The 27,962-nt window shown below is 44.2% G+C and overlaps 9 protein-coding genes across 9 annotated transcripts; 4 read left to right on the top strand and 5 right to left on the bottom strand.

Moving 5' to 3' along the window:
* The first annotated feature begins 58 nt into the window (after positions 1-58).
* Positions 59-1,588, top strand: M430DRAFT_35379 (hypothetical protein). The gene is made up of 3 exons (XM_024866729.1): positions 59-307; positions 363-1,388; positions 1,444-1,588. The coding sequence occupies exons 1-2, from the start codon at positions 238-240 to the stop codon at positions 1,277-1,279; spliced, it is 987 nt and encodes a 328-aa protein (XP_024720190.1). The 5' UTR covers positions 59-237; the 3' UTR covers positions 1,280-1,388; positions 1,444-1,588.
* M430DRAFT_103075 (hypothetical protein) lies at positions 1,242-2,152 on the bottom strand (the record flags this gene model as incomplete). Its single annotated transcript, XM_024860842.1, has 3 exons — positions 1,242-1,388; positions 1,444-1,726; positions 1,782-2,152. 3 exons carry the CDS (start codon positions 2,150-2,152, stop codon positions 1,242-1,244), a joined length of 801 nt encoding a protein of 266 aa, XP_024720189.1.
* A 155-nt stretch (positions 2,153-2,307) lies between these two features.
* Positions 2,308-4,516, top strand: M430DRAFT_35378 (hypothetical protein). The gene is made up of 4 exons (XM_024866728.1): positions 2,308-2,515; positions 2,667-2,684; positions 2,739-3,029; positions 3,083-4,516. The coding sequence occupies exons 1-4, from the start codon at positions 2,328-2,330 to the stop codon at positions 4,188-4,190; spliced, it is 1,605 nt and encodes a 534-aa protein (XP_024720188.1). The 5' UTR covers positions 2,308-2,327; the 3' UTR covers positions 4,191-4,516.
* M430DRAFT_140952 (hypothetical protein) lies at positions 4,137-6,871 on the bottom strand. The gene is made up of 2 exons (XM_024862689.1): positions 4,794-6,871; positions 4,137-4,743 (listed from the first exon to the last, which is right to left on the bottom strand). Exons 1-2 carry the CDS (start codon positions 6,822-6,824, stop codon positions 4,414-4,416), a joined length of 2,361 nt encoding a protein of 786 aa, XP_024720187.1. The 5' UTR covers positions 6,825-6,871; the 3' UTR covers positions 4,137-4,413.
* Positions 6,872-7,454: 583 nt separating this feature from the next.
* Positions 7,455-11,787, bottom strand: M430DRAFT_51026 (hypothetical protein; the record flags this gene model as incomplete). Its single annotated transcript, XM_024868185.1, has 2 exons — positions 7,455-7,505; positions 7,558-11,787. 2 exons carry the CDS (start codon positions 11,785-11,787, stop codon positions 7,455-7,457), a joined length of 4,281 nt encoding a protein of 1,426 aa, XP_024720186.1.
* A 542-nt stretch (positions 11,788-12,329) lies between these two features.
* Positions 12,330-14,694, top strand: M430DRAFT_35375 (hypothetical protein). The gene has a single exon (XM_024866727.1). It carries the CDS (start codon positions 12,367-12,369, stop codon positions 14,569-14,571), a length of 2,205 nt encoding a protein of 734 aa, XP_024720185.1. The 5' UTR covers positions 12,330-12,366; the 3' UTR covers positions 14,572-14,694.
* A 174-nt stretch (positions 14,695-14,868) lies between these two features.
* M430DRAFT_122222 (hypothetical protein) lies at positions 14,869-16,327 on the top strand. Its single transcript, XM_024861835.1, has 5 exons — positions 14,869-15,414; positions 15,480-15,536; positions 15,590-15,601; positions 15,667-16,082; positions 16,139-16,327. Exons 1-5 carry the CDS (start codon positions 15,073-15,075, stop codon positions 16,188-16,190), a joined length of 879 nt encoding a protein of 292 aa, XP_024720184.1. The 5' UTR covers positions 14,869-15,072; the 3' UTR covers positions 16,191-16,327.
* A 313-nt stretch (positions 16,328-16,640) lies between these two features.
* Positions 16,641-18,559, bottom strand: M430DRAFT_19650 (hypothetical protein; the record flags this gene model as incomplete). Its single annotated transcript, XM_024864118.1, has 6 exons — positions 16,641-17,554; positions 17,601-17,985; positions 18,049-18,200; positions 18,256-18,359; positions 18,416-18,467; positions 18,517-18,559. 6 exons carry the CDS (start codon positions 18,557-18,559, stop codon positions 16,641-16,643), a joined length of 1,650 nt encoding a protein of 549 aa, XP_024720183.1.
* A 7,402-nt stretch (positions 18,560-25,961) lies between these two features.
* On the bottom strand, positions 25,962-26,138 carry M430DRAFT_103074 (hypothetical protein; the record flags this gene model as incomplete). The annotated part of the gene is made up of 1 exon (XM_024860841.1): positions 25,962-26,138. A coding segment is annotated over one exon (177 nt), but the record flags the coding sequence as incomplete, so codon positions are not given.
* Positions 26,139-27,962: the final 1,824 nt, after the last annotated feature.

Here is a 27,962-nt window from a genome sequence, read left to right as displayed (position 1 = left end):
CACATGCTTGAAGGTGTACCTTAAGGTAGGCAGGCTATCTACTTATCTTGAAAACTAAAACGGATCTAGCACGGGGAAAAGTTGTCCGTGAGTTGGGTGTCATCTATCTTCCATCTCAGCTATGAATCCGGACCTAGAGATTTAGAAGACCACAGCATTCCCTTCCTACCTCACAATCTGTATTTTCCTAGATCGTACTCCCTCTCGGATAGATCATCTACCTACAATACCTACAAAATGGGCGAGACCAGCTCCAACCCCGAAGCTCTGATCCCCGCCTTCAAGCTCGAACGAGTGCTTAACCAAGGTCCAACAGCCGTCCCTTACATAAATCCCCCAGTATATAATTAACAGATCCGCAGACCAAGCCGGCCGACGAACCATTCTCCACGGACACATCTCAGACAAACCCGCGATCCTGATCCTTGAGCGGGCGCCCTTCCCCACCTCACCAGCCTACCTCTCGCAGCTGCCCAGCACGCTACAAACGCTCACGAACCTCGGCGCGAACGACGTATACTTCTGGTATCTTGCCAACAGCGGGGTTTCGAACGGCGACTCGACGCCCGGGGAATCAGCGGATCTGAAGATTAACCTTATATATCCGTGTACGGAACAGCATGTTAAGAAATATAGTAGGCAGGGCGTGAGGATGGTGGTTGAGACGCCGGAGATATACGCGGAGAAGATACGACCGTATATGTTGCAGAAACGGGAAGAGGGGAGGTTGAACTGGGTGTGGAATATCATAGATGGGAAGACGGAGGTCGAGGACGTGATTTATCGGACGCCGCGGGGTCGCGACGGGGATGAGGGGTTCTTATTACTGCCTGATCTGAACTGGGATCGCAAGACGATAGAGGGCTTGCATTTGCTGGGCTTGGTGGAGAGAATGGATATCTGGAGTTTGCGAGATTTGAAGAAGAAGCATATTCCCTGGCTGAAGGATATGAGGGCCAAGCTCATAGAAGCTACGGTGAAGACGTATCCGATGGTGGAAGAGGACCAGCTGAAGCTGTATGTGCACTATCAACCTACATACTACCATTTCCACATCCACATCGTGCATGTGGCATTGGAGTCGGGAGCTACGCAGGCTACGGGGAAGGCCATTGGGCTAGAGAGCATTATTGAACAATTGCAGTCGATGGCAGGAGATCAGGAGGCGGGAATGGATACAGTGGCTTTGCATTATACAGTTGGGGAAGCTAGTGAGCTTTGGACGGAAATATTCGAACCCATTAAGAAGACTGGTGGTAGAGCTTCTCAATCGCAATGACAAGATCGTTGACCCCGGCTCCGTTCGGGCAGTCCTTCCACTCACCTCCATCGCGCACGCAGTATATCTCGTTGTTTAATCGCACCGTGCAGGACTTTGTTACGCCAGCCTGAAACACAAAGAGTTAGATAGAATCGCAGATGATGTAGGTAGGTGAAACATACATCTTTGCTCCTCCTAACGCTTTCCCTCAACATCCCCATACCAAAACCACCATCATCTCTCGCAGCGCACTCGTTGAGCTTTGCAAAGTCCATGCCGTGCTCCAGCGCGCAATCCTCTATCAAACTGCGCTGGGGTATTTCGTCGTAGTCCCTCGTGAGGCACATAGTGAAGCCTAGGTATATCTTGGGATCTGGATACAGCTTCGCCGCGCAGAGCTCGACAATGTTTCCCATACATTCCTCGGGGCCATGCTTGCACGCAACCCCATCGTTTTCCGTAGGACTAGCACAGTGTTAAAGCTGCCGGAAGATATTAGGAATGGCGTCAAGTGACTTACGTGCCAATGTAGGACAGTGTGAAATTGACTTTGGAGTGCATGCGTTCCATGGTTGGTAGAACCATCATGCTAAGACAATCTTGAGCATCGGGACATTTGCTCATAATGTGCGCTTCCAATGGAACTGGTGTCTTCGATTCCGCATGCCCATTTGAGTGACATGACTTGAAGCCATGCCTGACAGCGAACGGAATGCCTGTGATGGTTGAGGTCCAGAGGAAATAGAGGAGGGCGACGGTGGCTAGACCAATAACGAAAGGCCGCTTTCGACCGGCGAGTGTGCTGCGCAGTTTCGCATCGCCCTTCTCCTGGTCCACCTTCGAATGCTTGAGACCGCTCTCAAATGCTGGTGATAATTTCTCAGACGCCATGTTGCCAGCGCTGTGATTTGATTGATTGATAACGGTGTTGGGGGGGAGATGACGATAAACGACGAGGCTTCGAGACAAACGACGCGGCTAATTTGGACAAGGGCCAAATGTACATGAGGCTGAGACCCCGTGCAAGTCCCCGGGAACACTCCTGTCGCTGCTTGTCTGCTCCCAAATGGCCACCACGAGAACACCTCTGGAGGATTTCCTGCGGCCTCTAAGTGTCGATATTCCCAAGATCCATAGTCTTGCCGGGAGTCTTTATACCACCTTCACCAGACTTGCGGCCGAGGCCCAAGACCAGTTTCTCTCTACGCCGGTCTCCGATTCTGTCCTCAGACCGGCGGGAGATGCCCAGGGCAGGTAAGAATTGCATGATTCCCATGATCCAGCCAGGAGAGGCTCGGAAATAATATATCTTCCCCCCCCAATTCAATGAGTGAAGAGTGGTGTTCTGGCAGTGAGGCCTTTCATATGTCGTCTATCGAAGCTGTCAAGCTGACGGAGTCAATAGGTACCTTGCAATCGACATGTGAGTAGCCGGCTGGTCATTTACGCATTTCCAAACCTGACTCTGTTTCGACAGTGGAGGTACGAACCTACGAGTCGGTTTCATTGAGCTATTAGGCCCTGATGCGTCCCTATCGAGAGACTCAGACCCTTTTGGCAATGGCCAAGATGGGGGAAAGTCACGTGTCAGAAGGCTTTTGGAGAAGTCCTGGCCGATTGGAGAGCTGCTGAAGAAGAATAATGCTGAGGACCTCTTTGCGTGGATTGGTAAATGTGTGACAGAGGTAGTCCAAGATGGATGTGAAGCATGGCCTGGAGAATTGCCAAATCCGGTACCTATGGGCGTCACCTTTTCCTTTCCCATGATGTTCGTATCTGGCACCAATCGATCCACATATCGGCTTGCTGACTACGATATAGTCAACATACATTAGCAGATGCTACTGTTATGCTAATGGGGAAAGGCTTTTCTGCTTCTTCAAATTTCGATCTTGCCCAACAACTTCTGACTGGGTATGAGAGTTCCAGGCCGGCGGATCTGCCAGGAATTAAGATAGTTGCCATATGCAACGACTCCTCAGCTACCCTCGTCTCCTTTGCGTACCAGCAGAAGAGCAATCCGAGAAAGAAGGCTGCCATGGGACTTATTGTAGGCACAGGTTGTAATGCCACGATCCCGTTAGCTCTCAGCAAACTACATCCAAGTAAGAGACCGGCGCAAGTCAAAGTCCTGGACGACAGCGAGGCAGTACCGGATCTGAAGATCACTGTCAACACGGAATGGACCATCAAGGGCGCAGCGGCACCACTCCATGACCTGCAATTTGTGACCCACTGGGACAAAATCCTAGATGCTGAAGGCGAAGCTCCCGGTTTCCAGCCCTTCGAATACATGACCGCAGGACGGTATCTAGGAGAACTCGGCCGGCTCATCGCCCTAGACTACTTCACCAACCACCTCAGAATTCCCGAAACCTCTCTCCCACAAAAGCTTCGAGAACGGCATGGCTTAACCACAACATTTCTAGGAAACCTCGGCCCTCCTCTCTCTCAGCACCAATCTTCAATACTAGAGCAATTAGACACTGAATTACCCCCAAACCCCAACCCCGATTCTTGGAAGTGGACTCCAGAAGCCGCCGATATTCTATTCCGCATCGCTAGAGCCGTCCAAGTCCGAGCTGCCGGCATGACAGCTGCAGCCATCATCGGTCTCCTGGCCTGCGCCGACGAAATATCTTTCTCCCCCAACCCAAACCCAACGGCCACGCTCACCAATGGCGATGCTCCGTCGACAGCCCGGCTCAAGACAGATGTGGACGAGCTGATGGTGGGGTACACAGGCGGCTGCATCGTACATTTCCAGGATTACCTTAAGGATTGCCAGGGTTTCTTGGACGCCATCATGCGGAGGGAATTCGGGGATTCTCTGGTACCGAGAGTCGTGCTGCAGCCGTGTCATGATGGCGGCATTATTGGCGCGGGGATTTTGGCGGGTACGGTGCAGAGCCTTGGGCATAATGCCTGAAGATATAGAGCGGATCTTGCATTTATTCATTTAAGATAGGGCCTGGTCTTTTCAATTCAGGGGTTTTGGGGTACCACCCTTTGGGTACGGTTCATGATGGATGATTATGTTGAGAATACGAGACGAGTAAGCGCGAAGGAAACAAGGCTCAACCCTCCAAATAGATGCATTCTCGGAGAACTCCTTCTGGATCATTATCGTACATGCCCAAGATTATTATATTTCAATGATACCCGTTTGTCCCATTGCTCAACCCTGTAAGCTCCTCCTTTCTTGCCCTGTACAAGTCTTGCGCCTCTCGCTCTCTCCTGCTCACAAATTCAACTTCTGATCGCAATCCTTCCAAGCGGCGTGCAATAGCTGCCTCTTCTGAGATCTGCAAGGTTCTGAACGAATCGAGGGAATAGGTTGCCTTCCCAAGAGCTTCTGATGCCTCGCTGACTTTCTGACGGAGCATCTTGGCTCGCTGTTGGTAACCTCCCAAATGTAAAGCAAGTTTCTTCTCCATCTTGTTGCCTTTCTCTGCGGCCGATACAATCGAGTCTTGAACGTTCTACAAACTATTAGCAAATATGAAAGAGGACATAATGTGGCCGTACTTACATCGAAAGCTTCAACTAGCATCTGGTGTTCATCGATTTCATCGTCGTCTCCATAGGCACTCAACCCAGGCAGCAGTGAAGATTTATGGGCATCAGCCCAAGCAGCTTGAAATGCTGTAGTTCCCTTTTCAGCCAATTCTTTCGGTACTTCCAGGGCGATCATCAAACGCGCGTTCTCAAGTGCGTCATCTTCGAAGGTCTCGATGCCCTTTGAGCTACCCCTGACTTTAGCACCTGGCGGTGGGTATTTAAGAGCATCATTTGCTATTAATAAGGCAGCTTCTTGTTCAATAGCACCCTCAATTGGATCCGAAATTTCTGATGCACTCTTGAGGAGAGCATCAATATCGACAGTGGAAGGTCGAGGAAGATTTCGTTGTACGGCTTGAGTCCGTCTCCGAAAGTCCAGCTTTTCTTGAGCTTCTCGAATTTGCCGTTCTCGACGATCTCGGATTTCTGCGTCCTCTTCCGAGAGCTCCTCCGCTCGGATGGACTCCTGCTGCTCTTCTGGTAATTCCAATTCCCACTCCGTATCCTTCGGCTTTGGAAGTGAAGCTAGACCTTGCTTTAATTGCTGTTTCATCGCCATCTCTCGTAATTTAAGGTCTCTAGGTGTACTGCCAACCATTTGCATTTCTCTATCTGTGTTGAGGGCAAAGCTATCACGAGGAGTCCGCATTGGAGTTGCTCCTGGTAACGTTGGAGGGCCCATTGGAGTTGCGCTAACGCCACCAGCTTGGCGAAAAGGAGTCGCCATTGGATTTGGTGTCTCAATCTGATGTTTTCGCGGAGTCACTCCATCAAAGCCTGTGCTGCCAGCACCTTCATGAAGGGGGGTATTCTCTCCACCCAATAGCGATGATTGAGTTTCCGTCAAAGCTTTGATATTTCTAATCTCATTGGCGATGTAGTCTTCCTGGGCTGGGGCTCTAGGCGTTCGTATAGGAGCTCCGGTGTTGATAGTGGAGTAGGTGTTGACGAGCCCTCTGGTAGCATCATTTTCACTAGATCTGGCGATAAGATTGGCTCTTTCTCCAATCATCCCCATCTTGACAATCTCTTCTAGTTCCCCTTCACCAACCTGTGGCGCCGGTAAGACCAAAGCCCTTCTTTTACTACTTTGTTCTGCCTCCCGGATCTTCTGCATTTGTCCTGCTTTCATGGCCGCAGCATAGGACGCTGAAGGCGAATTCTTTTCATTCTTCTGTCGCTTTCGGTCCGGATCTTCCTCCTGGTCTCCTTTGCGTTTGTTGGCAAGCTGTTGCTTCCGAGGATCAAAGGCTTCTCGCTCTTTCTCGTTCCTGATAGCCTCTTCCTCGGTCTCGTAGAATCCAGGTGCGGCCTTCTTCTCAAATGGAATGTCGGCATTGTAATCCATTTCACCTTTCTTTCGGTTGACCACCTTGATGTTGATGCCGGCATTTTTGAGCTCTCGACGCTTCTGTAAAACAGCCAATCTACGTGATTCCTCCAGCTGACGCTCACGAGCTTTTCGTTTCGCCTTCTTGCCCTGTGTATTTGCGAGACGGGCTCGAGCTTCGCTCAGCATTTCTTTCTCATCTTCGTCAAGGTCGACGGTGTCGGGTCGCGCAGGTTTTGATTCGGGATCTGGGTCAACTTCGCCGGGTCGAAGTCGTCGAACGTCATCTGCAGTCGGCGCTTTGGTTTCACCTCCGTCTGGACCCCCAAGGCCTAACTCTCCAGCTTCCTTCTGTTCGGCTTCATCGAGAAGCTTCTGGTACCGTTCAAGACATTGGGTAGCTGTTCGTCCTACGAGCGGTGCGATGGTGCGCCATTGCGTTGGCATCAACTTTGCAAGATGCAACAGTTTCTCGTCCTCCTCCTTACTCCATTCAACCTTGCGAATACCTGGATCCAGCCATTCGTTCCATCGTGCTTTGCATTGCTTTGGAGTTTTCCGCGCGAGGAGCGACGAGACACGAGCCCATTGATTGAGACCGTACTTGGAGACCGCAACTTTCAAGATTTCATCTTCGATATTCGACCAAACACCTCCCTTGACAACAGGCATGATGGCGGTTTGATATAGTTGCGGTTTGTAGGTTGTGGTCGTCCAAGAGGCTGTCCAAGAGGGTGTCGAAATATTGAAGTCGCGACGCCACTAGCGGCCTAGGTAAGGTAAACGGTAGCAGGGATAAGGACATCACGTGGTATCGTGTTAAGGATTCACACCACCACGCTTCTACATAATTCGTCTTCAATCTTCTGGATTATCTCTTTTCTCCCTGCTGAGAGATCGTATTGCAAATGAAGAATAGAGAAGTAAGCTTCCGGCGTCTAACATAACCGAATGATTGACAACGTTTTGATGAAAGTCGGCCTTGCATTTAACGATGTACAGTAGCATATCCTTCATGTTGCAACAACATTATGCTCTAGATGGATGTGATAAGGACTTTTCTTAATGTACAACGTGCCTCATGCCATTAATTCTACATGATAGGTGTAATTTGCCAACTGAGAACCATCCCATAACGCCTGAGAATGCTGCACCGTCGCTATGCTGCAAAAGTCCAAATTATATGTACCATCCATTCCGTCCGAAACTTGCCCACAATGCGGGAGATTAAACCCAATCCTCTCAAGTCTTACATTGCACTGCTACTGCATGCCCTTAAATCGCTAGTATACAAATCGTTCATCACGAGAAGAAGTACTCGCTCTGTCTGAGTCGCGTGACATCGAACTCTCCCTGTGCTGTAGTTAGTACTCGCCTATATACAATCGAAGAGGGATAGTCTTACCTTTTTAGGCACAGGAGGAAAGGTCAGTGGAAGCCAGATCCATGTATCGCGCTCATTGACACGAGTGGGTTTGGAGAATGCCCTCTCGAAGTTGCTAACGGGCTGTTCCGACGAATCTGACAGCTCAGATTCAACTTCCTGTTCTAAATCTCTGACTTCTTCCGTGTCCTCTCCCATTGCTGCATCTAAACTGGCTTCGCTGGAAAGAGAATTATTCGCCTCCTCAATGTTTTCCACGTCATCCACTTGGCTCTCCTTGTCTGTACGGCGTCGAGCCTCACGCGAAGACATCTCTCCTATGCCCAGATTTGTGAGATCATCTTCAGGCGATAAATCTCCTTCTCCAGCCAGTTCTTCGAATATGCTGGCTGGGGTGATCATCTTCTTTCCTTCTTCGACTTCTTTAGGATCTGATGATCTGAGAAGTTGATATCTCTTGCGCTCGGTCAGAAGTTCAGTGACTCTTGTAGATTGTTGGTTCTTGCGACCCAGGCCACTACGATTTGCTTTGCGCAAAGCACATATTTTCGCATACACAGGGCTCCCAGAACGGACCTTGGCGAGATACATACACCCTTTGTACCGCGCGGCGAACTCAGCAGCAAGGCGTCCAATGACATCTTCGCTGTGAATCCGAACGAACGTGTCCCTCAATATGGCATTCATCGAATCCACATCGGCAGCGTGAGTCCAGAAAGAATCATGAACCGCTGCAAATGACAGGCCCTTTTCATCGCATTGCAATGCAGAAAGCAGCATGTGGCTAGCATCCAATGAGTGAATGAAGTTTGGCGGGAATCCTTGGAGTTGCTTTCGTTTGCTAACGGGATTTGATTGATGGGGCTCCGAGAGACTTATTAACTGCATATTGGTTTGGACAATCTTGGACTTGTGAACTCGATATGGCTGAACGACAGGCATGTGCAATGGGGTTGTCCATATGACACTAGACTTGAACTGGCCTGGGTCCTCGGAGAATAATTGTGGACTTTCTTTATTTGCTTTGCCACCTTTCTTGGCCAAAACCCGCGTTGGATATTCCGCTTCCAATCGATCCATTTGTTCTGGAGTTAGACATTGGGAAATACGGCTGGCACACTCCCCTAACCAATACTGAATATCATGAGCGCCGCGAAACATAGTTGATAGGGCCGTGAATATCTTCGTCGCTATGTATGATGCAAGCGTACCCGCATTCATCATCTCGGTGTTTGGTAGGTCATTGTAGGCTGCCACAAGCTGTTTCCTGACCTGAGCTTTTGCCCCGACATAAGTAACGCCATAGACGTTCGTCATAACAGTTTGCTTGACAATCTTGCGAGTGATCCTTCCATCGAGGATTTGAGCGGACGGATTGCCTTTCTCCTTGTCGGCTTTTATGCTTTCTTTCACGAGGTCCGCAACGGCTGAATAGACATCTGCCGGCTTATCACCAGGTTCAAGGTTGACCTGTTGCGCTCCCCAGAGGTCACCTCCCAAGGCGGCATAGTGCTGCAAACCATTGCAAGTCCCGTCTTGGTGGACTGGGAGATGAGACACAAATTTTGTGGGGTCCGGTGATTCTAGAGCGTTCTTGAGCTCTATGCAGGCAGCAAGACACTGCCAAGGATCCTCAGCTTTCAGCCACCATCGGCCTCCACCAAGGGGGTTTGATGCAGAGTCTTGGATGTTGGCCATATTTTCCGTGGCGAAGGCTTCGCGATCTGTTAGACTTGCCTTGTCGTAACCAAAAACGTTCGACAGGTGAATCTTGAGCCATTTAAGACCAGATTCACCTAGCTCCTTGCCACGTCCGAACTTGAGAAGCCCTCTGCAGTGATCAGCTCCCATGTGATTGAGGTAAGGAGGTATAGGATATGCTCGACCGCGAAAATCTACATTGTGTGGAAAGTAGAACTCGTGGTTCCTTAAGGCTCGGGCAATTTCCAGTTGAAAGTTTTGGAAACAGCGTTGAGAATGCATTCCAGCCTTGGCATTCTCCGCCAGTTTCACAGCTCGAATCCATCGGCGACGCTCTAATGGGTCTTGCGAGGCCTCAGGCTCGGGAGGAATGTCAAGTTTGGGGCTCTCAGGTGCAATGTTGGCGATAGCTTCGCCTGAATTCCAAGCCTCTAACATGACATCGAAGACCGGTTGATTGATTCGCCATGATGTCTTGCCGAGTACATCCAGCCCCTTGAACGTCTGCGTCATGTCTCCCTTGTCGATAGCGGCCTCTGCATAATGCCTTTGGTCCTTATCTCCAAGCTTGATTCGCATCATCTTCGCCGGATGGGAAATAAAGCCGCCTTTATTGAAGCGTGTCCATGGATCCGGGGCCACTAACATCGGGAGATGTTTGGCCAAAAGACTGTGAACAGGCTCTCGTTTGAGCTGTTTCACCAACACGTCGTTCGCCACAATCACGCCGACCTTTTTGCCCATTTTATACTGATGCGAATGAGAGAAGGCCGGTTGCAGTTGTGTTATCACCTCCTTGGTTTCTGGATGCTCTAGAGTCACAGGCACTTTCGCCGTCTCGATCAGAGCAGACATCAAGAAGGCCCCAACCTTGGCTTTGATTGTTCCAGGCCAGGATCTTTCACGGAGAGACTCTGCAATCCCATCATCGGGATTCGGAATGGAACGATGTACACTGCCAGTAGAACCTGAACTGCGGAAACGTAGAGCCTTCTTCAGTTGCGCAGCAGACATTCGCCCCTTGTCTCCTGTTTTCGATGTACCAAAATGAGCTTTCAATTTGTTCTCATTTTGCATGGCTTCGAATATGCTTTCGTCTTCGACGTGCTTTGAAATTGCCATGATTGCGTTTGAAAGAGTCATTCCTTTGTCGACACCGAGTGCGCTAATAGTAGTCATGCAGGATAATATTGTCACGGCTGCGAGCTTGTCCGTAGGAAGGGTCCGCAAGAAAGGGCCGTATGAACACCGTTCGACGTCTTTGATAAGCTTCTTTTCCTTCGCTTCTGCTTCTTCCACCTTGACCAATTCCTCCTTCAAGGCCTGCTCTAAAGCTGTGTGCCACTTCCACATCCGCGCCCCCAATGACTTAGTCTGCAAAGTCGTGTTAAGGCCCAACTTTGACAGACTAACACTTTCCTCTCTCCAGCGGTCAATGGCAGAATTCACAGCATCCTCCTCTAATTGTGCCTGTATCCTGCGCTTTTCTTCAGGTGTTTGATTGCCCAGGTCTGTCGCCGAAGACAAGTCTGTGTCGAACAATGACAATGCTCGCTTGAGCGACTTCAACCCTAAGCCTTTCTGCCCAGTAGGACGAACGTCAGGTATAGGGAGGTCTGCACCAGGTATGTCGTGATTGGGTGTTTCGGTATCAACAGGCTCAAATATCTCCGAGTAAGCCTCAAATTCGGGTCCTTCGGTATTGTAATCCGGACAAATGTGAGTGATCTCATTCAGGTCCTCCGCACTCAAGATATCTAGACTTAAAACTTCCAACCCCAGATCCTTCTGCTTCCCTATATCCATGTACCGTCGCACAAGTCTATTCCGTCTATCACCGGGTGGAGACTGAAGCGATGCTTTCAGCATGTATGCCACAGTTTCTGCGTTGATAGGAAGGGCCTTATTCCGGATCTCCAGCTCGAACCATTTGTGAAGCGCCTGCATTGCCGATCCGCTGGGTTTCATGGAAAGCTGATAGACAGCGGCTTGGAGATATTCGTTATGTAGCTGAAGTAATTGTTCGTCATTGACAGCCTCAAGCGCCCCTATTCGTTTAAGAACGACCCCGCCGCGCTCAATTCTCCCAACTTGCAAGCAAGCTCTTAGTATCGATAGTATCTCAGACAGATCACCGCCAACCCCAGCCTTACCCGTTCGAAATCGACGGGGGGTGGTTGCTAATGAGCCGCCAAGTGCTAACGGAGACGAATAGTCAAAGGGCCTCAATTCTGATAGCGGAGAGGGGTTTGCGAAGTCTGCGGGAGGTACTGCAGATGCCACATTGTTCAATCCCACGAATGGAATATCGTCGAAGGGCCTATCGACTGCTGTGGCTAATGACCGTCGATTATTTGGGCCATCGTTCGAGTTCCTCCTCTTTCTCGCCGGCAAGCCTCGTGATGGGGCATCAATGGTAATTTGTCTATGATACTCCCGTCCAGATCTGTAGTGCGTTGGACAGAGCCATGGAAGATATAGCTGTTCGCAGGAAAGTTTGTTTCGAACCACATCAAGGCGAGATTTTCGTCTTGCGGCCCGTACAAGCATCTTGGGCGTGCAACGTAGGGGTAATTTAAAAACAAAGGTCGAACGTACAAAAGAAGGAAACCAAAGACATTACAATGGAACTGGAAAAGAGTTTGTTGATACAGTGGCAATCGGATGTGTTGAAGGAAAGACTTAAAGCTGTTGTCGCGTGCAGTTCAGCTCATCATAGGAGAGTCGATAAATTTTCCAGATTGCACTATTCTAAATCCGCATTGGCTTCCCGGAAGGGCCGTACAATTACACCCCCTGAAAAGCTCCACGCGACCGTATTTCTAGTTGCAAGTTTGATAACAACTGCCTCGAACCTCTACGGCTATATATATGATTTTATATTGCATTACTATCTTTCGGTTTTCTGCATGTAAAATGCTCCGGGGGCAGAGCAGCAAGTGGCTACCAGAATTCCATATTCGAGAAGTTTTGAGATCGGCATTTCTTTTGACCGAACCTCGCTTACGGTACGGAACTCTTATTGTACCACTTGTGTACTGAATACCTTATGTGCAGAGGGGAAACTACGACATTTTCTTCAAGCAATATCAAGGAAAATCCCCCACACCCCACAAACTTCAAAAAGAGATGGTCGTCGGAAGGGTGCTGCGAGCAACGGGCTGTCCCAGCTGTCGTGTGTCCATAATCCGGAGCTTCGCCTCTTTAGCTGGGCCTCCAATCCGAACACCCCAGATCTCTGCGCGGTTACATTACCCAACTTCCTGCTCCAGTGTTCGACTTTCCTCGAATGTAGCGCGAGAGGATGACGGTCATGATGGCACTCATGAATCTCACGGCCTCAATGTAACTGCTGAGGATGCAGAAGAGGAGACAAAAGACAACCAGGAATCATTGGAGGCGTCGGCCGTGCCGTGGTATCTTCAAGACAGTGCTCCTCAAAAACCTCCACAACCATTATCAGAGCGGCAGCGAATACCTGACCTACCAGAATCGCCACCACCGATTCTGCAACCATTGATGCAGCAAATATCAGTTGACCTAGGCCTCGATAATCTATCCCTACTCGACCTCCGAAAGCTCGATCCTCCCCCAGCTTTAGGAGCCAACCTCTTGATGCTCATTGGTACCGCACGCAGTGAGAAACATTTACACGTATCCGCGGATAGATTATGTCGTTGGTTAAGAAGTACTTATAAATTACGGCCGGATGCCGACGGATTACTGGGACGCAATGAGCTAAAACTGAAATTAAGACGGAAGTCAAGAAGAGCAAAGTTATTAGGGAGCGCTGTTGATGACAATGGCGATGATGGTGTCCGGACAGGCTGGGTTTGCGTTGATGTGGGTGTTGTGGAGGGTGCGGAGCCAACAACGGATGCTGTCCCTGAACCCAAAGGCTTTGTTGGGTTTGGACGTCGTACAGACGGGGTGAGGATAGTGGTACAATTGCTCACACAAGAGAAAAGAGACGAGATCGATTTAGAAAAGCTTTGGGGAGGCATTTTGAAACGGGGAACCCAGCCAGAAATTGAAGATTCCGGTGAAGACGACAGTATTCAACCCTCAGGTTCTACCAGCATCCCGGCACCAATGAAACGGATGGACAACGCACCTTCATCAATACTTTCACAGACACGTGGATTCCATACTTCAGCGCGTCGCCTATCGCGTCTATCGGCACATCCAGAAACACAATCATTTGTGGAAGTATCATCTGTTTCGAGATCACTACCTACATTTGCCAAGGGATCGGAGAATTTCGATTTGAAAGATATCCAGCAGTCCGTGATGCTGTCTATTGCATCCGGAAATTTTAACCAGGCCAAAACTGATTTACTCCGGTATAGCAAGGACATTGCCTCGCTCCAGAATGAAGGGTGGAGGCCATTTCTTTTAAAACAGCTGAGAGCGTATCTTGAAAGCATCCCGAGAGATCAAGCTCTCGAAGCCTTAGGGACTGGATCCTATGATCGCCGTTCTTCCCCTTTCCTGGCCAGCTTTTACCAGACGTTGTCTGCTTTTCCATCCGAGGCCGAAGGGGAAGCTATAATATGGCTTTATTGTTACGCGATGGACCTTGGACACGGCGGTTATGCATTCAAGGGGTTGATGGATCTTCTTACTGAGCTTCAGTTGTCTGGGGTCGCGATCTCTTCTGAATCCTATCTACGTGTCGTTCGAAGCGTACTGCGGCCAGTACAGATTTCCGAGGATCATAGTGTTACTCCGCGTCGTTTTGCTGAAGGCGCCATGGAAATTCTCCAAATGATGCACGATCAGGGGCACAAAGTGCTCACAGAGGAGACCTTCCTCGCCCTCCAAGAAGCTACTGCATCGGAGTCAATACAACCTGCCCATCGTTCTGAACTATATACAACCTCATCGGAAACCTTTGACCTCCCAACCCTGCCCATGAGCGCGCTTCGACGACGGATACACGTTGCCATGAAAGCCGTCGATTTGCCTTTCTTCCGAGACGAAACCAGACTCCGACTTCTCGACATGTACTCTAGACAACACCACTGGCTTGAGTTCTGGGATATATGGAGAATGGCTCCTCGCCAAGGAAAACCGCAATCCTCTCTTATGTATGCTTTTATGTTCAACAGAGTAGCGGAGACTGGGAATCAGAAGGGGTGCATGACTGTTCTACGGACTTGGATCCCTGACATGGACCTTGAGAACCCGAAGGTCTTACTCGAAGGGGATGTTGCGGAGTCCGTCAAGGCTGTTTTAAAAGTGGCAGATCCTCATGTTGAACGGGAGGCAGCCAGCGATCCTGGGGCCACCGGCGAATGGATAGATCTGTGGCGACGGTGTACGATGGCGTAACAGCCAGGGTGTCCTGATTGTACGAACCAGACATATATGAAGTGTATGAATATTGTAGGAATATGCCTTGTATTTTGTAATACCCATACTACCGTATTTATGGGAGAGCATGTTTGGGAGGATATCAAAAATTAATTTACAGTTTCATCTTAATCATTCTACAACACCGACTGAACTCAACGTGGGGTGCTGTGAATTGCCGAAGTTGATTGGCTGTTTAGTCGTGTCAAAATATTTCTCCATTCTGCGTCGGCGCCTCCCGTTTGCCTGGCTTGGCTCATCGTCACAACAACCATCAAGAATAATAAAGCGCTTATCGTCAGGCCTTCACGCTGGTTTCAAGTCGAGCCATAATATGAGCCTGTGTTCCCTTTCAATTCCTTATCCTCTCATGACCTAACCTTCCATCCTTTCTTCTCTATCCAGATTTTCTATCGCGTTTCCTAATCTCGTACATATACCTACCTACACTATATACCCCTTCCATTTAGCGATATCAACATGAAGCTCCCCAACCTCACACCAGCTCTCCTCCTCCTCCCCTCCATCCCCGGCGCGTATTGCTGGGGAGCTCTCGGGCACCAAACCGTCGCCTACATCGCGACTAATTTCGTACAAGCCGACACCCAAACCTTCTTCCAAGGGATCTTGAATAACAAGACGAGTTCGTACCTGGCCGGCGTCGCTTCATGGGCTGATTCCTTCCGCTACACCAGTGCTGGGCGGTTCTCGGCGCCGTTTCATTATATCGATGCTGAAGATAACCCGCCGGCTTCCTGTGGGGTTAGATATGCGAGGGATTGTGGGGAGGCGGGGTGCATAGTTGCGGCGATTCAAAATTATGTATGTGGATTGCAAGTCATCATATATTATATTATGGTATGCGGTCACTGACGGACGAGTGGTAGACGACACAACTCCTGGATCCGTCATTGGATGCAGCGTCTTTAAAAATGGCTGCTAAGGTAAGAAGTTCGATATGATACGCAGTTTGATCCTGTACTAATTCCATCCGCAGTTTATCATTCACGTGAGTTTTTTACTTCCTATCAGGTGATGAGCGAAGAACACCCAGCTCACAAGACCCCCGTCTAGTTCGTGGGAGATATTCACCAGCCTCTTCATGTTGAGAACCTTAATATGGGCGGGAACGGCATCCACGTAAACTTCAGCGGGACACCCACCAACCTTCACCACGTGTGGGATACAGCCATTCCCGAAAAGCTCATTGGCGGATATTCCCTAGCTGATGCATATAAATGGGCAGATACGCTCAGCACGTCCATCCGGTCAGGAGCCTATAAACCTCTTGCGAGTGAGTGGCTAAAGGGGCTTGATCTGAGTGATCCCGTAGCGACGTCGTTGGCTTGGGCCGAGGAATCGAACGCCTATGTTTGCACGACCGTCCTGCCCAATGGAGTTGCTGGGGTACAGAGCCAGGAACTGAGCGGTGCTTATTACGAGACGGCTGCTCCTGTTATCCAGTTGCAGATTGCGAGAGCTGGGTACAGGTGAGTCCCAATACCCAGATATGGATATGTCACGTGATTCTGACATGGCATCGCAGGCTTGCGCGTTGGTTGGACTTGATAGCGGCGGGCGTTAAAACGGATCTGTAATTTTGGAAATATACAGGGGCTGTTTTTGAAAAGAGGGTCTCTTGGACTTTTGGTTGTCTTTATTTTCCACAACTACAGCAGACTTAGAATTGCATGTGCCTCATCTAAAAATCCCAAAGACCCTCTATCTTTCGACCCATCCATTAATTTCATTTTCACATAGCAGTGAAATGTCTATAGTGCAGCCTAGATCTCAGAAAATAGTTTTGCTGCATCTCGCATGAATAAATTAGGTCCCTATATTTAAACTGAGAATTGCTAGGTGTGAGGGATCGAGTCAAGGTACGTATGATTCTAGATACAAGACGTGGCGCGAGGAATCAAAAGGAAGATTGGAGATTCCTCGCGCCACGTCTTGTATCTAGAATCAATTGATATCTGCACACGTGCCAAACGTATCGTCCCGCGACACTAGGAACCACCGCTATTATGATCATTGAGTGACAACTCTCATGTAACTGGAGTGTCCTGGTACGGCCATAGCTTCTCGGCGAGAAACCTGTCCTCCTCGTTTTCAGCGGCCTCGATAAAGGCCGCTTTAAGCTGTGCTAGTTCAGTTTGAATCTCATCAAACCTGGCTGATTCCACTGAGCCATTAGGAGGTAATCCCCAATTACTTCGAAAGATTCTTAAAATCTCGCTAACGTACTCCCAATTCTCCTCCTCATGCCTATACAGGGTCATCTCTTGCTCACTGAAGCTAACGGGGCACGGCCCAGCACTTGGGCAAAGGTCCCTCCACCTATTAGTGATTCTGATTAGTGCTCGTCGAAGGAAGAAGACATCAAAATCTTCCCATGCACTCTGGACGATACGTATTGGCTGTATTCGTTCATCATCATGTGATTGTAACGCGGCCCAATGGCGTCGGTTCTTATCACGTGTAATTGCAAGGTAATTCTTGTGTAGAGACTCGCTCTTTATAAGGTTACTGATCTTTTCCTTTTCGTCTTGTTCAAGGCTGTCATAATTCTCCGGGTACTTCGGCCAAACAGTCATATCGTCAGACATCGGTCCTTGATGCCTAAACATTGTTGGAACCCCACATTGGTAAAACAACGGGAGCGCTGCCACAGCTTGCCAGTCAATAACGCACGTGATTTTCTTTGATTTAGGGTCGACAAAGACGTTGTCAAGATGAAGGTCTGGGTGCCATAGTGTCGGCGAGTGCGTATCGTCTAGAGTTAGTGGAGGTACCATAGCTGGAGCAAGTCGAAGATAACGATCTAACAGGTCGACCATATCTCCGGGCAGCTCAGGCTCTGTGATTGAACGAGCATAGTTCATCCGTGGGCGGGCATGCGCCTTGATAAATTTCAATTCGCACTCGGCCATCGCTTTAATAAACTCGAGGGGTCCGCTATCTGTATCTTATTAGATCAAGAATGATTATAGGTATGTATGACTTACATGGTCCTCGATTCATATCCATACTGGCCTTTGCACCCCGCCACATCCCGCTGTCGACTAGTGGTCCTAACGTGAAACGCTGAAGTACTGATGAGGATAGTGGAGGAGTGGTCGCCAAGGAGTCGCCGTCAGGGAAATCATTCCTGAAATAGATACAACCCGACTTTGCGAATTTCGTAGATGCGAGCTTACGCTCAATCTCCACGATCTGCTCTATGATGTTACATCTGGCCTCTAACGGCCACTCATCCCAGTCTTGCCAGAGCCTTCCGAGAGGCTTGCCTGGGGCCTTCTCCTCTAAGATGTACTCTGCCCCTACAGGATTGTTTCGATCAGAAGACCAGGCAAGTATACGAGGAATAGGAACTCCTATTACATCGCGAAGCTAAATAAAACTTTAAGTGAGGATGTCCGTCATTAAGCTTACCTTAGTTAAGGATGTACTCACAAATTCACGTGTGGCCACTTCTGATGCTGTTGTGTAAAATGCAGGTCCTGCACACGGGTTTGGCAGCTTAGCAAACACCTCCGAGCCGTTGTCCATTGTGAGCAAATAGGCTTTGTTATTCAATCCCTCTTTACATTTGAGAACTTCGGTACCTGTCATCTGAGTCAGTCATGAGTTTCATGGTAAGTAGGTATCCATGAGACAGACAACGACGGGCACCTTCAGAAGAGACGGTTGCAACTGCGGCTTGCAAGAGCTGTTGAAGGTCAAACTTGAGATATCTCTCTGATAAACGACGAGATTCATTGTATCTATGCTTGATTAGCGTACAATTACCACCGTTTTCTCGAGGATAAAATAGACGTACATCCAGCGGTGTCTCGTGTATCTGTAGATAGAATCTTCTTTTATATCCTCCACTAAAGAGGTTATTGTCTTAACAGAACTTTGGTTTGGAACTTCACATACCAGAACCATCACTCCTTACGCCACGAAGGGCAGTCATTGGCATGTTGTGACGAGTACTCCGCCCGGGCAAACAAGTCGTAAATTCTCTAGCGATGGCGGGCCAGAGATAAGGACGAGCAACGAGTCTGTTAACAGAGAACCAGCGACACGTTGGATAAGATGCTGAAAGGAGTGGCATGCTTTTGTCCTTGTTATGAATAGATCTGGAAGTACTGTAAGATATCCGGAGGAAGCAAGGTACCACAGCCTCGACCGAGTACCCCGCCATGTTGAGCCCCACACAGAGGCGATATCACATGTTATCTGGCAAAGATACAGGTCTTGATCAATCGTTTTCATTCAGCCATACACTGGCTGGCACCATTGCGGAGAGGGTGCCGCTTTTGCGACAGAAGGAAAGGGAAAGGAGGTGATGGCAAGGAGGGGTAGAAGTAAAAAGGAATAATGGATGAAGCAAGTCCAGATCTAGGTCACGGGTTAAAAGGGACAAGGCGTGCGCTATCATGGCCCGCTATACTCAGGTAGTTTTTGTCTGAGTGACGATAATTGTCGACTTACAGTACTATGATCTAAAAAGGCACGTTCATGATTCTCTTTAGCCCGTTATCTAGTTTCGAGTCTACTCTACTGGAAACAAGTAGAGTAAGGTACCTTAGGTAGGTAGGTTATGGAAACGAGATCCCTCCGTCAGGCTCAGGGCCAGGACCAGGATCACGTTGGCTACGCGTATTCGGGGGCACGCCGTGGCAACTCAGGGTCGCAGGGGTAGCGCGGGCGTAGATTATTATATATTGGAGTTGGGAGTCAGGGTAAGGTAAAAGGACAAGAATTAGTTTGTGCCTAAATGGAAGCCTACATTTACACGCCAGCTACTCAACTGTGATTCTCTGCTACATTGCTAGTGACATCTATCTAATACTCGATAGGCACTCGAACAACCTATAGGTACCTTAATTTCAAGGTACCAGAGGACATTTTCGATTTTTCAGCATTGATTCAGCAGCAAATTTGCAGTGACCAGTTGGTTTCCCAGACTACGAAGCTCAAGTTTGATATCCGAGTATAGGCGCCGGCGCGATGGAGATGCGGAGCGGGATTTGCGTCATCGTCATGACAAGGCATGAGAGCATGGTCAAATGCACGAGAGAGAAAGTAGGAATTCTGTTAGGCTTTGACAAGAGTGAGTGCTTGTGTGGAGAGAGAGATTGCAAAGTATCTACGTATAGGGTATACTCCGATGTGTACCTTATATATATGTACGTATGTATGCCGTATACACCGTACAGAGGTGTGCATATCCATTCTTCCACTCGATTTGAAATGCGACGTTATCGATAAGGCCGGGCGGGTATCGGGACTCGGAACCCGTCGCGGCAGGAGGGTAGCACGTGCTTCGGGTCTCAAATCACGATGGTTCTTGATAGGTACTTTGGACCCCGACTTCTTCAACTCATCCATACACGTACGTCGTCTTCACTCCGCAACGCACCAGAGATCTGTTGATGAGCCCGCATGGGAGGCTCTGCACAAGGGATCCGAAGCCATGCCGTTTCGTTCTCCGGCCTACGCTGAGATGGGTAATCGTCGACTCGCTTAATTTGTCGTCTTTTCGCATTCGCTGTAAGTCGACGAAAGCGAAATAGGCCAGCAAGCGAAATAGGCCAGATGGAATTTGTTAGTAACTTATATAGAAATACTATCTTTTTTGATTAACAGCCACAACTACTATTTGACTAATTAGTATAATAAATAGAGGTATCTAGGCATTGATTTTCTATACAATCTATATATAATAAAAATAATAATATACTTACGCCTGTTGTGTTACTTAAGAAAAATATTAGGCTTATCTTTAGAGTCTTTAGATCCTTTAGATCCTAAGCTACTACTTAAACTATCGTTTTCTAGGGCAATAAAGTCCTCTTAATACTACTGTTTAGGCCCTTATTAATCCCCTTAATCCTCTTAATCCCTCTAATCCTTTTAATCCTTTTAATCCTCTCCTTAATCTCCCTAATCTCCTAGATCCTGCCTAATAAGGAGGAGCTATAGGCCCGGTAGGTAAAGCCCTAGTAATTAAAGTCTAGCCTCCTTTTTAGGATCAAGCACTTTAATATAGAGGTAGCTAGCCCTTATATCACCCTAAATAACCTCTTAAAGGGCCTTTTTTCTAAAGCGCTTACACTAGCGCGCTATTACTCCTTAGCTCTTAAGCTCTTTAGCCTCCTTCTTAACTATCTGTTATAACATCCGGGACTCCTTATTACTGTTAGGTGTATTTCTATAGAGTAAAAGAGGTAAGAGTTAATAGACAGTTGTAGTATATTTAAAGGTATATCGCTACTTTAACTATAGACTAATCTCTAAACCCCTCTTCTTTCCCCTCCTTACTCTCTATTCTTATGCTCCTTAATGCCTACTATTACTTTAGTTGTAGTACGTAGTTACCTTATACTTAATTTCTAAGCTATTATAATTTTACGTATTAGCGTACCTAATATAGTATCTCCCTTTTTTAGCTTCTGTCCTTAGAAGCTTATAGGTAGCTATTAGATCGTAAAGAGGCTAGGGCAGGCTAATGCCTCCCTAGAAACAGGAATAAATGTATAGGAATAAGTTAGTAAGTAAATATATAACTATATAACTATATAACTAGTAGTATTAGAAAAAGGAGAATAGTAGCGACTTTATAGCGTAGTAGAGGCGCGTAGCTAAACTACAAGATTTCTATTATATATCGTACCTTTAGATCTCTACCTAGCGTACCTCTTGTATTTACTTTTAGTAAAGACACATTATAGTAAAGTACTAGTAAGTCGCTAGATAGTTATAAGACCCCTAATACGTAATACAAACCGTATTACTTAGGCGTACTAGTATTCCTTACTCTTTTGCCGCTTTTAGAAATCCTTTGTTACCCTTTACTAGTAGGTTAATAGTACGCTAACAGTAGGTAGCTATAAGGATTAAACTATATTACCTAGGCGCGCTAGTATTCCTTTCCCTTTTACTACTTTTAAAAATTCCTTATTACCTCTTACTAGAAAGTCGACAGTATACTAATAGTAGGTAGCCGTAAGGATTAAACTATATTACCTATAATCGTATTTTTTAAGTAAATATAGAAAAACACCTCCTTTGTCCTTCTTTACTTAGTCCGTCCCTTATAGCGCTAAGGGGTATATAGAGACTCGTTTTTACTAGTTTATTACCTCTTTTTCTTCTTTTTACCTTATACAAATATAACGCTACTACGCCCCCCCCCCCTTACGACTCTTTTAACAAACTTCTAACGTACTTTTATTAAACTATTAACGATAACATAGTACTAACAAAGCGTTTAGTAGCTTGTAAGTAATGTTTAAACTAAATGGCTTTATAAGACTTATAGGGTACCCTACTAAAGTATAAGGATAACGACTATAAGTATTCCTTCTTAGTAAAGAGTAACGGCCTAATAGTATAGTAGCCGTATTAGTAAAGTACGTATACTATAAGAATCTAAAGAAAGAGTATATTTTTATAAGTATAACCCCTCTTAGGGCGACACTCTTGTGTCGTAGCTTTGTTAACGTTACTAGGTTGTTTTAACTCTCTAAGCTAGAAGAATTAAACTTTAAAAGGTAATTACAAAAAAGGATAAGGTAAGGTAGTCTATTATTTATAGTAAAGTTAAAGCTAATACAAACAGGCTATAATTTAGGCTGTCTAAACTTTAGTAAAGAAGAGCCTTTAACATTTAAAGTCTTAGACTAGAATGTTAGTAGAGAAGAGGCTTTGTAGTAATAAAGTAGATAAGGAAGAGCGCGTAGAGTAAAAGTTAGGTTATCTAGCGAAAATTACCTATTAGTTAGAGCTTTATAATAAGTTCGCTATAACTATAAACATAGAGGCAGATCGTTGTAATTAGCTTATAGAAGAGGCGATATAAGTAAACTAGGACTATCTTACTGTCTTTAAAAAGTACGTGTCTTATTTTAAGAAAGTTATAAGTATCCCTTACCTTAATACTAAGTCGCCACTAACTTAAAGGTAGTACGCGTACGATTTATAGAGATCTAAAGGAAGTAAGGAAGTAAAGGATACTATAAAAGATAATACTAGTAATAAAAATAATAGTAGAAAGGACAGTAATAAGGACAAATAATAGACAACTAAGGGTTAAAGTGTCCTTAATAAGTAAGATCGTACTTTAGGTTTTTTTTTCTTTTTTCTTTTTCTAAGATATATAATAATAAAGTTAGTAGAGCTTTAAAGGGTGTTTACTAGTAAAAGGGTAGTTTAGTGTTTTTTTTAAGATACCTAGGTTTTTAAGTTTTTATATAATAAATGTAGAAGTCGTACTTACGTTACTATAACTACGCTAGTAATATTATGCCTTTCTAACGATTATCTTAATGTGTTTGTTTGTATTTACGTAAAAGTAGGTTATTATTAAGGTTTTATTATAGTTCTTACGAGTTTTCTAAATCATTATACCTTTTTTATTTTATAAGATAGAGTCTGTTTCTTTATAGGCCTTTATAGTTAAGAATAGCTTTTACTTTAAATATCTCTTTGTCTAAGACTAAGATGTCTATTAGGCTTATAAGGACTTTGCCTTCTTACGCCCTATAAGGTTCTAGGCTTGTAATTAGAAAGGTAGGATATAGCTGTACTAACAAAAGGAGGCGTAGTCTATAGGCAAGTCTATAGTCCCTAATAACGTCTTTAATTTAGTAAGGGCTAATGTACTTATCTATAAATTTCTTAGAGGGTCGACGTTACCTTAAGTGTTTTGTTAATAAGAGTACCTAGTCTCTCTTTTTAAATAAAATCTTTTTCTAATTCTAGTTATACTATTTCTTATACTGTTTTTAAGAATACTAAAGAAATATAATAATTTCTTTATAGCTACTTTATAGCTACTTTACTTACGTATTAGCTACTAGCGCCTCTACTAGCTTTAACTAGTTTAGGGGTATGTCCTTAGGACCCTATAGCTAGTACTTATATAGTGTGTACGATAGTGTTACATTTATTATAGAGTACTATAAGGTATTATATACAAATTTAGTAAGATCTAGCTTAGTTACCTAGTCGTCTTATATAAAGCTATAGTAAGTTTAAAGGTAATGCTTAATAGCTTAGTTCTACTATTCTGTCTGCCTGTCTGTTTGTAGGTAATAGGTAGTACTAAGTCGCCGTAATATCGCTAGGTACTAGTAGAAACTACTCTAGAATTTACTTATAAAGAGAGAGCCTTAGTCTAAGACAATACTATCTAGAATTCTAAATTGTTATATAACGTAGTATATTAAGAGAGACGCTAGTCTGTTACTAGTAAGACGATTAGTTATTAGAATATATAAGGAAAATTTTGTAAATTAGTCTATAATAATAAGTATTAAGTTATATAGTTTGCTTACTACGTTATAAGAGTAAGGTAGCTATATAATAAAGTCAAGTAAGATCTCTTACTAAGGTTTAGAAGGAATAAGGAGTAGGGCTAACTTACTGTATAGTAGATAGGTCTTTACCTTTATTCTTTAACAGATAGTGTAAGTAAAAACGTAATAGTAGACGTCTTTATTAAGACTTAGCTAAAAGAAGGATTAGAAAAGCCTTTTCTTTGTTTTACTAACTCCTTAGTGCCTTATAGTAGGTACGTTATAAAAAAGCTTTAGTAACTCCTTACGTAAGCCTAGATTATTAGGTATATATACACGTCTATAATACTATAGTAGTGTATTATCCTTAAACGTCTATAAGGACCTAGTAGTGCCTTAGCTACCTTACTACTTCTTTTACTCTTTATTAGTAATAAAGGCGTCCCTTTACTATATATTATAAAGGGCTTTTAATAGTAACAGTAGTAACGTTAACGTTACTATTACCTAGCTGTTACTCTTACTAGCCTAACTCTAAGTAGAGTTCTCTACTAGTATAAGAGTGTTTAATTCGCGACTTAATACTCTAGTAATAAAAGCGTAAGGTCCTTAAGACTTATAATCGCCTTAGTCTACTAGCTAGCGTAAGTCTAGCCTCTTATACTAAAGCGATTCCGCTAAGATAGTATACGTTAGAGAGGTCGCTAGACCTTTAGAAAGAATAAAAGGAATTAAAAGAACAAAAGGAATTAGAAGAATAAAAAGAATAGAAGCTTTGTTTTAAACGAGCCTTATAGTAAGACTAACGGCTTTTAAGGTAACTATATTTACCTAGAATTTATTAAGGAAAGTTACTAAAAGAGCTTGTTACACCTCTAATTACTTATTAGGATCTTATAAGTCAGGCTACTACGACAACCTATTAGTAAGGTTTTAGCTACTCTTCTTATATTTAATCTTAAAGTTAAAGACAAAAAGTTCCTCTAGCTATCTAGCTTACTACTATAACAACTTTAGCTTTATAAAGAGGTAACAGTAGTTTAGGTAATCTATTAAAACTAATACCGAACTTTATACATATACTAAGTACGGCCTCTATAACCTAAAAGCCTTAACAATAGCTATTAACTTAGCGTTAAGAGTATTATAGTATAGCTCTAGCCCTTTTAACTTTCTAGAAATAAATATAATAAGGTACTAGCGACCTTCTTATAGCTATAAAAGGACAGTACTAATAGTATAGGCAGATGTATCTGTTTCTATACGTGTAAGTAGTTTAGGGTCGTAGTAATATAGGAAAGAGGCCTTTACAAAGACTAGTTATAGCTTATAGAAGGCTTCTAGGGCTTCGGAACTTAGTGTAATAGTACTAGCGACGTTACTTTAAAGGAGATTCGTTAGTAGTATAGTAATCTTTAAATAATTCTTAATAAAGTATTTATAGAACCTAGTAAACCTTAGAAAGACACAAATATCCTTTATAGTTATAGAAATAGGCTATTCTTAGATTATAAAGACACGCTTAGGTTTAATATAAACTCTCTATAAGTTAATAACGTATCTTAGGAAACCTACTTACTTTATATTAAACTCGTACTTTAAGAGGTTAGTATAAAGGTTGTGTTATTAGAGACGTTTAAGGACGTAGTAAATATACTATATATACTCTTCTTTATTTATAGAGTAGATAAGGATATTATTAAGATATATAATATAAATATTATTAATAAGATTCTCTAGTACTTTATTAATAAAGGACTAGAAGGTCGCTAGTACGTTTACTAGCCTAAAGGACATAACGTAGTATTTAAAGTAGCTATATTAGTACTAGAAAGCCGTTTTTTACTTATTACCGGCCTTAATACAAACTTAATAGTACGCTTTGTATAGGTTAAGCTTAGTGTAGACACAGGCTTACGATAGCCGGTTAAGGATCTCCTTAATTAATAGAATAAGGGCTTAGTTCTTTTTAGTCACACTATTTAACGCCTAGTAGTTAATATAGAGTCGTAGCTTTCCTTTTTTCTTTAGAACAAATAGTATTAGAGTACTAGTAGGGCTCTTACTTAGACAGATCTATCCTTTTACTAGGGCGTCGTCTAAATATTTACGTAAGACACCTAGCTCGACCTCTATAAGCAGGTAGATTCGGCTATATAGTAGTACCGCGTCTCCTTTAAGGTCTATTATATAAGTAAGGCTATTAATTATAGGTAGTAATCTAGCCCCTTCTTTAGAAAAGACGTCTATAAATTATTAGTACTTACTAGGTAAGGTCGCTATAGCCTTACTATCTTTCTATAGTTCTTCTTATAGTTCTTTCTTACCTAGGGATTCTAGGTCGACTATAATTAGTTATACTATTACTACGATTACAAATTAAGCTTCTTTTATTACTTTCTTAATTTCTTTCTTTATTATATATAGCCGGACTATTAAAGACGACATAAGGTATACAAACGTCCGGGTCTTTTATAAAACGATTAGGTTTATAGCCTCTAGCTATAGAAATCTAAGTATAACATCTAAGTCTCTAATGTTAGTAACGACAAATCTACCTTAATGTTACCTTACTATTAAGTAGTTATCTTAGGCCTTAACAAACAGATCGTATAATCTAAAGCTTGTTGTTGTTTTCTAGAATAGTAAGGACACTATAATATAATTATTAAGTTACTATAGTACCTCTTGTCCTAAAAGTCGTAGGTAGATAAGGTTAACTTTTACTCTTAAGTCTAGTAAGGCCGGTATAGCTACCTAGCTACCCTTAATACATATCTCTACCTAAATACTTATTAAGGGTCGCCCCTTTTCTTATTGTTTAGGCGTAACGTAACAGGCTACTAGCGTAGTATTAGCGCCTAAAGTACTAGCCTTATTAAGGTACTAAGTATAAGTATGCCTAGATTAACTATATGTAGAGTATTTATATAGTAGGCACGAATTTACCTAATAACTAGGCTACTAGTATTAGTAGTAGTTACCTTATACCTTACTTACTAAAGGGGTTTTCGTAATACTAGGAGAGTCCTCTTACGTGTTTAAAGTTTAGCTACTAGATGTCCCTTACGTGTTTACTAGCGTAGATAAGGTCTTTAGATTATAAGAAGAGCCTCTCCTAGTATAGTATAGTATTAAAAGGGCTTTACAAGAGCCTTCTTATTACCTTGTCTAAATAAGAGTTTCCTTTCTTAACGCTACTACCTTAACTACCTTAAAAGTATCTAAGACCTTACTACTTACTATATAGGCCCTTAACTTAGGCTTTAAATAATTAATAAGAAGGTAGATATAGAACATCTCTAGAAGGGCGTAGCTAAGTTTAATAACTAGAGAGTTATACTATTAAAGGAAATTCCTAAAGGTCTTGTTTTAGTTTTAAGTTAATATTTAGAGTTTTAATACTACTTTAAGAGAGTAGGTACCCTTATCTATAATACTATAAAGGAGCTACGCCTTTATTTCTCTCTAAGTTATATTAAGAACTAATCTGCCTTTTTCTAAGAAAATAAAAGACTTCTAGTACTCTTTAATATAATCCTTTAGTACTACTACTATAGCGCTAACGTGTTTAGTATCTATTAGATAACTCTCTAGATAGGTATTAAACTCTGTTTTCTAGTTAAATAAGAAGGTTGTAATACTAGTATATGTCTTGTTTTTTAGTAGAATAAAAGGGGTGTTATAATAACTCTTTCCTGTTTCTTTAACACAAGTTCGCTAGAAAGGTCGTTCTACTTTAAGAGGGTTATTAAATTCGTATAGGTTTATTAAGGGAGCCTCTTCTCTCTTAAGCGCTATAAGGTAGTCTTACTTTTACTTAAGGTACTACTCTACCCTTGCTTAGGTAATCCTCTTGTTTAACTTAGTCTTACTTAAGGAAAGGATTTCTGTCGACATTTAGAGAGTCGTACTAGGTTTACTACTATCTACCTATAAAGAGGTATTCTAAAGAGTTGCTTAAGAAGAGGCCTACATCTTGTCGAGGTTTATTTGTCGTGTCTATATTATTACTTTTTACTCTAATAGTCTATAACCTTTTAGTAAAGAAGAGAGATTAGAATGTTAGGTATATTT

This window comes from Amorphotheca resinae (assembly GCF_003019875.1).
Source record: "Amorphotheca resinae ATCC 22711 unplaced genomic scaffold M430scaffold_7, whole genome shotgun sequence".
NCBI lineage: Eukaryota > Fungi > Ascomycota > Leotiomycetes > Helotiales > Amorphothecaceae > Amorphotheca > Amorphotheca resinae.
This window is presented reverse-complemented; position numbering and strand designations above follow the sequence as displayed.

Bases quoted from the DNA above. Each gene is read 5' to 3' on its own strand.
- M430DRAFT_35378 (XM_024866728.1), top strand. From the start codon at position 2,328: ATGGCCACCACGAGAACACCTCTGGAGGATTTCCTGCGGCCTCTAAGT. The intron at 3,030-3,082 runs GTTCGTATCTGG...ACTACGATATAG, and splicing joins ACCTTTTCCTTTCCCATGAT to TCAACATACATTAGCAGATG.
- M430DRAFT_35379 (XM_024866729.1), top strand. From the start codon at position 238: ATGGGCGAGACCAGCTCCAACCCCGAAGCTCTGATCCCCGCCTTCAAG. The intron at 308-362 runs GTCCAACAGCCG...ACAGATCCGCAG, and splicing joins CGAACGAGTGCTTAACCAAG to ACCAAGCCGGCCGACGAACC.
- M430DRAFT_35375 (XM_024866727.1), top strand. From the start codon at position 12,367: ATGGTCGTCGGAAGGGTGCTGCGAGCAACGGGCTGTCCCAGCTGTCGT.
- M430DRAFT_140952 (XM_024862689.1), bottom strand. From the start codon at position 6,824: ATGCCTGTTGTCAAGGGAGGTGTTTGGTCGAATATCGAAGATGAAATC. The intron at 4,744-4,793 runs GTAAGTACGGCC...AATAGTTTGTAG, and splicing joins TGCTAGTTGAAGCTTTCGAT to AACGTTCAAGACTCGATTGT.
- M430DRAFT_122222 (XM_024861835.1), top strand. From the start codon at position 15,073: ATGAAGCTCCCCAACCTCACACCAGCTCTCCTCCTCCTCCCCTCCATC. The intron at 15,415-15,479 runs GTATGTGGATTG...GACGAGTGGTAG, and splicing joins TTGCGGCGATTCAAAATTAT to ACGACACAACTCCTGGATCC. The intron at 16,083-16,138 runs GTGAGTCCCAAT...ATGGCATCGCAG, and splicing joins ATTGCGAGAGCTGGGTACAG to GCTTGCGCGTTGGTTGGACT.